The sequence below is a fragment of the Eupeodes corollae genome, chromosome 3, assembly GCF_945859685.1.
Source record: "Eupeodes corollae chromosome 3, idEupCoro1.1, whole genome shotgun sequence".
Classification (NCBI taxonomy): Eukaryota; Metazoa; Arthropoda; class Insecta; order Diptera; family Syrphidae; genus Eupeodes; species Eupeodes corollae.
Genome location: NC_079149.1, coordinates 138,006,165 through 138,016,529, shown reverse-complemented (window position 1 = coordinate 138,016,529; position 10,365 = coordinate 138,006,165). Strand labels below are relative to the sequence as shown.

Here is a 10,365-nt window from a genome sequence, read left to right as displayed (position 1 = left end):
TAATATATTTAGACATATTTTATACCACATTAAAAAAAGTTTTATTTGTTGTACAAAACATTAAAAATAACGTATTTTTGCTATATAAACAATAGCAATCGGAAGGACTGTTGAAAAAATCAATAAAGCTATCGAATCTAGTGAGTAGTAGATGAACCAATTCATGTTTACTGCTTTTGTCCGCAAGATGTCATGTGCAAGTTTTTCCCTTAGTACATGCTCAATCCACCAAATTGCTGTTGACAGTGGGGTTGTTTCACGATTTCGGAATATTTTTGAAAGACCGGCGGCATTTTCTTTGTACCTGTTTAAAAAAAAAATAGGGAAAATTAGTTTTGCAATAAAAGGTCGACAATTTATTTTATTTAAGTATTAATTTTTATATAGGTACCTACAACTCTTTCAGAATCGATTTATTCGATCTTTGAACTTAGGTGCCATCTAAAAGAATTTTAACCTTTTTCAAATATTCTCAAAAACCATTCATACATTTCATACACCTGATGTACTATGCTTTAAATCGTATTGTCATTACTTCGTGTCTAAATTGCTCCAAAATGTTGGTTAAATTTTCCACCATGATTTATTCAGTGTGGTCAATAAAAAGGGTTCAGATTGAAACTTTTGTGAAGTAGTCTAAAAGTGGTTTAAACGTAAAGATTCCCAAGATATTGTGGAGATCGAAATTATTGTTCTTTTGCTTATATTGTATTCTAATAAAAAAAATATTTAATGTCAACTATTTTGCATTGAATTTTTTTATATCTCGGGCTCATATACAGAACAAACAAACAACCCAAAAAGAGAATTGCTTTGCAAAGGGTTTTGTTTTAAAACATAAAATGAACGATGTAAGATCGAAGATTTGTTTTAGAAGGAAATTTCTTCCACTTTGTGTGAATTTTAGTGAAAAAAGTGTTAAAAAAATCTTAATTTTAACTCAATTCGCAAAACGAAAGTTTAAATTTAATCCCACCTAGAACCAAACGTCAAATATTTATCGTGGTAGAAAATGTAACTATCATTTAAACATCAATTTTTTTATATTTATTTCCATAAATGTACACATACTTTTATCCACTTTTAACTTTTCCTCATTTTTTAATACAGTAACTTTTTTTTAACAATGCAGTCTCCTAATATTTAAACTTTTTTTTAATTGTAAAAATATTTGTTATTTCAGATATTTTTAACTCACCTCGGTCTCATAATTTCTCGAAGAGATTCCAAAACATGTTGCTCTGATATTTGGTCATAATTGAGTACAGTCCCAATTTTTCTATTCTCAGCAGCTTTGCCATTCAAAAACTGATCTCCATAGAATGGAGTTACTATGATAGGTTTCCCGCAGTAAACTGCTTCTGTTGTCCCTAACATTCCTCCATGTCCCCAAAATATTTTAACTCTTGGATCGCCTTAAAAATATAAGAACATTCTATAAAATGTATTTTCAAAGAATAAGAAACTTACACAAAAGACTCAATTGTGGAGTCCATTTGGAAAACATAAACCTATTAGAATCAAAAGGCGCTTTCCCACTGTCCCATCTCCATATAACCCTAAGATTGAGTTTATTAATGGCTGCAACTATACCATCAAACTTTTCCTTTGGCAATGTTGAACTTCTAACCATCGAACCAAAACTAATAAACAAAACTGTTTCATTCGATGCGTTCAAAAAGTCTTCTATGTTCTGAAAATGTATTTATTTAATAAAAATCGTATTTATTTAAAACAAATACTCACTTTAGGTAAAGTTGGAAGTTTTTCTCCTGCAGGAATATGAACTCCACCGATCTCTTTAACCTGTGCCGAAAGAGGCCGATTCCCCGACAGTGAGTAATGCTGATTCACAAGCACAAGACTTGTTGTCGTCTTGGCAATCTCACGCACATCAACATTAACGTTAAGGTATTTCCTTATCACAGCATTGTCATTCCACTCGGTAAGCCTTTAAACAAACAAGCTTAGTACTTTCAAAACATACAATCTTCGCATATTCCTATACCGATAGAGAAGTTTATTCCCATTGCTTTGAATGAAATTAATCAAACGCTCTTGCCAGTTGAGTTCCTCAGAAAAACCTATGAACTCCGACTGAATGTACGACGGGTTGTCAGGCAATGCGATTCTGCTGTAATGCCATGGCATTAGAGCACAGCTACTCAAGCCCACCACAGGTACTTGAAGAAGATAAGATAAGCCCAAATAGCAGTCGGTATTGAATATCTCCAATATAACCATATCGTATGGCTTCTCATTGTGACGTCTGATGATATCTTCAATATGCGGCGAGCTATAGAACGCTTCACAGGCATTTTGACCTTCAGCATGAAGGAGATAAAATTCCATAAACATGGTCCACAGTGATCTGCTCGGCACGTGATCTTCCAAGCTCAACACATCAACCCCACTCTTGCCTTCGAGCAGAAGTTCGTGATAGTTTGGATGGGGCTCTGGAGTTTTTATATACGTCACTGCCGTCACATTATGCCCCCTTTTGGCAAGCTCCCTGAGAATGGGGGAGTACACCTTGAAATGACTATAGCCGAAGTGTGGAAACAACCCGAGAATATTACTTTGCTCTGCAAAACCCAAACAAAGACTTAGCACATAAATGAATACAAATGATAAACACTTCGACTTCATTGTTTTTGTTATTCTCACAAAGTAACTTATGTATAGATAGGTTTTGAGGTAGCTGCTGCCCTAGACCCACTCAATACTTATCTTTCTCTTTGAACTTTGTAGTCAACTTTTTTGCGAAAAAGCGGTTTAGACCAGAAAATTACAAAAAACAACAACAACAAAAATTGAATTATTATTTAGTTAATCTATTAATAGATATCTCACAAATCAAGCGATAATTCGTCTTCACCGTTAAACAATAAATGATGAACGATAATTTACAAACGACCGACAACCGGAAACCTTAAATAAAACCTGGTGACTAAATCGAATGAATTTTTCATAGAAATAAAAGGTGGTGGTTAATCGAATGGCAGCCATTAAAGTGTCTACAACTGCTAAAGTGCGAGACGTGAGACTTGTGAGACGTGCTTAAAGACCGCCGCAGTACTACAAATAGATTTAATATTTTATTTTCGATTGAAGTCGTAGATTTAAACTATGATTATATTAATATCTTGGAAAAAAAGAGCTGTTCTAAGAGAGAAATAACATCGACATGAATTTGATATGAAGTGTGATTGATTAAGAGAACACTTTTATCAGCTGTGTTTTGAACGTAAATAAAATAAAAAAAACTATTAAAGTGATTAAAGAACTCGTTTTATTTGTTGTTCTGTGTTTTGTTATTGTAATTTGATCTTTTATGCTTTTGTATTGTTGTTATTTTTGTTATTATTTTTTAGGGGACGTTATGTCTCATTAATTGTTCTTTTTTTTAAAGGCGGGTGTTTTAAACATTGAATTACCTCTTACACGCTATAAATGAGTGTTTTATGGGATAAGTAAACATAGTACAATAAGGCACTCGTAGGTACATTAAACCCAGCAAGTTAGCATAGAATGTTTTGAAATTATAGAAGAAGTTCGTTAAAATTTTATAAGTACAAGACCTCTGTAGAATGGTTTATTCACAGACTTAGAGTTAACTATGGATATTCTTATATTTTGAATAGTATTTTGTTCGCATGTACGAATATTGTATGCATTTTAATGTATTTCGCGTGACTTGAAAATATGCTCTTAAAAATAAGTTCCAAAATGTAGATGGTTGATCTTTAAAAACAAGGTGAATGCAGGGTAAGTAATACTGGCCAATAGAGTCTAGTAACCGGACAACAAGTTGTACTTTTTCTTATGTTTTTTGTAAGAATTAGTTTGGGTACCTTCAACTTCTAAATGCTAATAAATTGTGATTGTAAATAAAAGCTGCCTTTGCTATGGAAATGAAGTTTATGGCTACATGCAATTAGATGAAATAGAAACTATCCAAAGATATTTCTTCAAGCGAAACTTAAGACTCCCATCTAATACCCCCAATTATATGCCATACACGTTGAGTCGGGACTACCACCAATTTTTTTAAAGAATCTAAAAGCGAATGCAGACTATATAATCAAAGTCATGCAAAGATCTAACAACAATTTGCAGAAAAGGATTCTGCTAACAGCGTTACGCTACAGGTACACACCTTTTAAAGATTGGAGTTATTTGGCCTCAGAACATAACTTTCCTTTGACGTTTTGTTTGGATAATCTAGATTCATGGAGGAATGAACTTTACGATTGTATTTCTGTTATAGATGACAACATTTTTCAGACATTTCTCAATCGGGCAAGGGAGTCCGAATCTAGATCATTATACAGTAAACCAAATTTCTCTTTGGGGGAAGCAAATTATTTTTGAACCAAGTTCACTTTTGTTGAGATAAGTCTGATATTTCAGGTTCGCAGGGAGATGCTTGAGCTTAACACTATAGACCTCACAGAAATGATATAAATCCTAACTGTACATTATGTAACCTCAATCAAATTGAAAATGTTTTCCACTTCCTAGCGTTATGTCCGATCTTACAAGAGATCCGGTGTTTCTACTTCAATAAGAGCTTCCTTTCGTTTGAGGACTGTCTTGGAGTTTTGAATGGTGAGGGTGGTTGGAAACTTCTTATCCGTTTTTTCTCTGAAGCTGTTGCGTATAGAAATTCATGGAGAAATTCGTGGACCTCTAATGTAATGTTCATTCTAATATAATTTTGTTTTAGCTAAGCTTAAAGCCCGTTTCAATGTTGATATTGAAAGTCTTTTACTGCTCTTCCATTTTTTTCTTATGTATTTTTTATGTATCTAAATATCAATAATTAAACCTAAAAATTACCAATAAGCTCAACTATACCAAACTAATATTTATTTCAAGATATATGTTAGTAGTTTTTGTTTTTGTTAAACTGAAAGCCTGTAACATTTGTTATTTTCAAATCAAAAAAATCGTTCAATCTGGCATACTTAATCATAATCAGTATCTTAATCTTAAATTATTTTGTAAATTGTTAATTTTTATTATATAACAGCTAAAAAATAACTTCTCTCTCAATGTTTAAAATGTAGATACAACCGGCAGACGGCTTAATAGCCATGCTTGTAAATCTTTAAAATGTAAGTGAGCCTGTATTTTTTTTGTGAAGAAAAAATAAAGATAATAATAATAATAATAGTAATAATAATAATAATAATAATAATAATAATAATAATAATAATAATAATAATAATAATAATAATAATAATAATAATAATAATAATAATAATAATAATAATAATAATAATAATAATAATAATAATAATAATAATAATAATAATAATAATAATAATAATAATAATAATAATAATAATAATAATAAAAAAAATAATAATAATAATAATATTAATAATAATAATAATAATAATAATAATAATAATAATAATAATAATAATAATAATAATAATAATAATAATAATAATAATAATAATAATAATAATAATAATAATAATAATAATAATAATAATAATAATAATAATAATAATAATAATAATAATAATAATAATAATAATAATAATAATAATAATCATTATAATAAATTGTGATTTTTAAGCTATTATCTTTTTGGCAACACTGGTTTAAACAGCTGACGCACGTTTCGTGTTTTGTTTCACCGTCAAACATCTTCAGTTTAATATATAATTTAACCATGAATCGTTTTACAAACAAAAAACGCTTGCAAATTATTGAATTTTATTATCAAAATGCGTGTTCTGCTAAGAAAGTTCATCGCACGCTTCTTCCAGCGAGCGACGAAGCACATTTTTAGCTCAATGGGTACGTAAATAAGCAGATTTGTCGATTTTGGAGTGAAGATCAGCCAGAAGCATTGCAAGAGCTACCAATGCATCCAGAAAAAGTCACAGTTTGGTGCGGTGGTGGCATCATTGGAAAGTGCTTCTTCAAAGATGATGCGAATCGTAACGTAACTGTGAATGGTGAGCGCTACCGTGAGATGATATCCACCTTTTGTTTGCCCAAAATGTAAGAGCTTGACTTGCATGACATGTGGTTTCAACAAGATGGAGCCATATGCTACACAGCACGCGTAAAAATTGACTTATTGAGAGGCGAGTTTGGTGAACATTTTATTTCACGTTCGCGATTTAACGCCTTTAGATTATTTTTTTGTGGGGCTATTTTAAAGCTTATATCTATACAGACAAGCCAGCTATAATTGACACATTGGAAAATAACATTGAAGCATTTATTTGTGAGATACCGGACGAAATATTGAAAAGAGTATGCCAAAATTGGACTAGGCGGATCGACCATCAAACATTAATTTATATGCACCGTACTATCGATTCAAATTTCATAATTTTTTTTAAATTTTATGTGTCTTTTAAACTTTTCTATAGCTTTTAAAAAATCACCCTTTATCAAGTCACATTTTTGAGAAATAACCTTTGGTAATTCGAAATAAGCATATATTTAAGGTTTTTTTTTTTGATGCTATGGATATTTAGAAATGAATAAAAAAGGTGGAGGTGGAGAGGTGGAGGTGGAGAGGTGGAGGTGGAGGGCCTAATAACTTACAGCTCTCAAACATTCCTGTGTGAGTCGTTTTAGGGATGAAGTGGACCTACAGTTTTTATGCCGAATCCTGAAAACAAAATTAAGAAAGCACTTTGCATGACAAGAATTACTCTTGAAGTATTTGTCAATCCCTCGACACAGCCAGTATCCGGGAAATAAAGCTTTATGTAGCATAAGCAGAGATTGAACCCAAGGTCTTTATCATCATAGTCCATCACGCCGCAGGTAGGGTACTACATTGATAGTCTTGAAGTATCTTATTTTTAGTGTTCACCTGTCAAACAAAAACCATAATGGCTGAAACACAATGCATGCTATATCACAATAAAGCTTCGACCTCACGTTTCATTTGACAATTGTAAGGAAAAGAACGTAATGTTACGTAATGTGACTCCCAACGGAGCTTTCGTTAAAATTTGTTGACAATTTGATTTGTCTGACAGCTGTAAAAAGTCAACAAACAAAATACATTTGCCTTTGGATTGATTCCCATGGGTTATTATAGTCTGTGTAAGCTATGTACTTCCACTATAAATTACATTTTTTTCGATTTCAAAACTCATTTATTTTGTTTTGCGAAAAAATAACAGCTGCTTATGACAGAAGTGCCATTTTAGAAAATGTCAAATTAAAAGTGTCATTCAAATTAACCTCGAAGCAGGCCCAGTGTAAGGCAGCCGAAGATGAAGCTTGTATGTGTTTCAGCCCTCAAGGTTTAAAAAAAAAAACAGCATAAAAATGATTTTTTGTTTTTTGAACGAACTCGTCCTCTTAACAAAGGTTATCACCTAAAAAAAGTTTTTAAAAAATAAAAACAAAATATCTTGAAAACGTTTCTTTTTTAATTTCAATATAAAGCTTAAATCGGAGTTAGGATTCATAACTTTTAGTTAAAATTAATTCTTAAGCTTACTTTTCAAAATCATGAAAGTACGAGTAAAGTGATTTAAACTGTATCTAGAACACAAAAATTTGTATTTCGTCAAATTATCAAATAAATCTTTGTTAATAACTAGATATAATGTGTTTTAAAAACGCTTCTCTTTAACGGTTCTTGAAAATAATTATGGAGAGAAATAAAAGACATGTCTCAATTCTTGTGAATGTTTATTTCGACTCAATTGTTCTTAACCTACTGACAACTATTTATACCTACATATTCGGATCATGTTCATTCATGAACATCCTGCGGGCGGCCAGAAAGGTTTTTTTACTTAATTTTTGGACTGACATTTCTTACGAATTAAAACAATCACTATGCACATAATTTAACAAAGTACTAAAATTAAGGATGAGTGACCACTGTGTTTGTATAGTTCAATGCCTTTCAGCTGTAAATCGTCTTTAGATATATTTAAGATTTGCAATTGAAGTGCTTCTATCTATTTGTCGTTGTAAATTTTTCTTATTTGTAAGGGCGATATTTTGTCATCTGGAATGTCGTGAATTTGTGTAATAATAGAATCGCTCTCTTCGCTAGTTTAAACCTCTGATTTGAAATGCTGGTATCCTGATATGCCTTCGTTCCTAGCTGTACAGTCTACGTTGAGAGAAAAATACCTCCATTTAAAAATTATGGCAGATATATCCCGTTGTAACTTAGTTCTATTTGGTTCAATCTATTGGAAATTGTGTCAATTTTTAAATTAGCTGAAGCTTCGGAAATTACACGAGATTTGGAATGGGACTTTGTTTCCGTATAACTGTAGGTGAAGAAAATTATGCTTTTAACATAAGGTACCTGTTCTTTTGTTTGTGTCTTCAAGATTGATATTTATGTGATCTGAGTGCTGACTCTCATTATAATTCAAATTTGTCTGCATTGAAATCGAACTAGAAGATACTTTTTTTCGTAAACCAACTAGTTCTTCAACTTCTTTAAAGGGAAACAAATCCGCCTTGTCCAGATTTTCAATTACTTGCACTTTAATAGAACACACCATTTTCGTCAACCGTTTTTTCTTCGGTGCGTATCTCTTCCATTTCCAATTTGATATTCGCTGAAGTCATTGTATTTGGCGTTAGCAATACATTATTGTGTAATTGCTTTAAACAATGTATCAGTCTGCAATCTAGTTAATTGGAGAAAAATTACTTCTTCGTTTTCTTCACAATTGATGGATACATTAAATTTAGACTCTGATACCAATTGGAATACCAACTTTCTATTATTTACTACGTTCGTGTTCTGGTACTGGGGATCAAGGGTAACCTTGTCCGTACTTTGAACATTGTTAGGCTTCTCTATAGTTTGCGCATTAAATTTGAGACCATCTATGTTTGATTCACTTGGACTGTTCGCAATTTTTAACTCTTCACTCTTCAAACCATATTAAACTTCCGGAAGCTCTTCGAAATACTCTTCTATCATTACGTAGTATAAATCTCTCACTTCTATACTGTTATATTTACCTTATTTTGTGCGTACCAACTTCTTCTAGTACTCGAAAGTCGCCGATTTTTCTTTTAAGGATATTTATTATCATTTTAAATCGGTTTATCTCAAGGTCCCGAGTTGCTGCGGGAATCTTTTCTGAACCCATGTTGATTTGCTGATTTAATCCAAACTTTTAAAGATTTTTGTTGGAGGTATTTTTGTTTTGGTCGAAAGGGTCACCTAGCTGTGATCAACGTAAGTTATTTTCAATCTTGCAGCGGCACTTTTTTGGATATCACTGAATTAATTTTAATTACATTCACAAAACATCGTTTTTTTCACAAACTGTGTTTAGCCACGTTTACACTTGTCAGTATTTAGTTATGACAGCATTGGTTTAATCTATGATTATTTTGTTTCTTAGTCTCTTACCACTGGCGAAAAACTTAAGAACAATCGAAAATCATTTTGTATTGCTTAGTATTTTCTAGGGCTTATTTTTTTATGTTGTCTGACCTCAATTTACCAACCCTGCTAAGTTTTTAAGGCTTTTTGTTTTAGTTTGAATTTCTTTACCTTATTGGTAATTGAAAATACAAACAATTTTTTCTTGTTGGTTCAATCGCTAACTAGTAATTAGGCTCGAAGGACAAAAAAAATAATGTTCACCATAGCTAAATTTTGCACTTGTGTGGCAAAATGGATGCAAAATTTACCTGTTTTTGAGGAATATTAGTGTTAAGAACTTGAAGTTTCTTGGAAAAGTGTTGTAAGTCTGTCATGCATTTCACTTTTCTTTCAAAATAAAAGTAAGTTTTAATAATTGAATTTTTAATCAATTTTTGACACACAATACTTTCACAAATTATTGCTTATGTTAAATTTTGTTTTTTTTTTTTAATTTTTTAAATTAAGTTTTTATTTAAAAACAAAAATGTTGGATATTTTTCAAATTCAATTCGAGTACGTAAAACAAAACTATTTTATAAAATACCTGAACCCTGTCAAAAGCGGGTAATCCTCTTTTATTTATTGCGGAAATGTAAAAAATGTGACTGTTTCTTTATTTAAACAGTATTTTGAATGGCAATCCTTGTCGCTTAGTTCAAATAGATTGAACAGTATCTTGTATATTTTTCTTTTTCTATGTGGCATATTTTGTTGATCACCAAATATTTCAAACTTCTTCAATTACGGTATCATTCGAAATTTTTCTGGACAGCAAGTTAACGTAAAATGTATTTGATATGATTAACTTTTTCAATTCACAAACAAAAATCATACATTTGTTTGTTTATAGTTAAACCACAGGTTTAGCCCTAAAATTAGGTTTAAATTTATTTAAAAATAGCCTAAACTCTGGACTTGCTTGGTAATACTTAGCAAGAGTTAAATCTTTGAATATCTCG

General features: G+C 31.2%; 1 protein-coding gene across 1 annotated transcript; it reads right to left on the bottom strand.

The window, feature by feature from the left end:
- LOC129951615 (UDP-glycosyltransferase UGT5) lies at positions 1–3,154 on the bottom strand. The gene is made up of 5 exons (XM_056063855.1): positions 2,009–3,154; positions 1,747–1,951; positions 1,471–1,693; positions 1,199–1,415; positions 1–304 (listed from the first exon to the last, which is right to left on the bottom strand). The coding sequence occupies exons 1-5, from the start codon at positions 2,647–2,649 to the stop codon at positions 61–63; spliced, it is 1,530 nt and encodes a 509-aa protein (XP_055919830.1). The 5' UTR covers positions 2,650–3,154; the 3' UTR covers positions 1–60.
- Between the last annotated feature and the right edge of the window lie 7,211 nt (positions 3,155–10,365).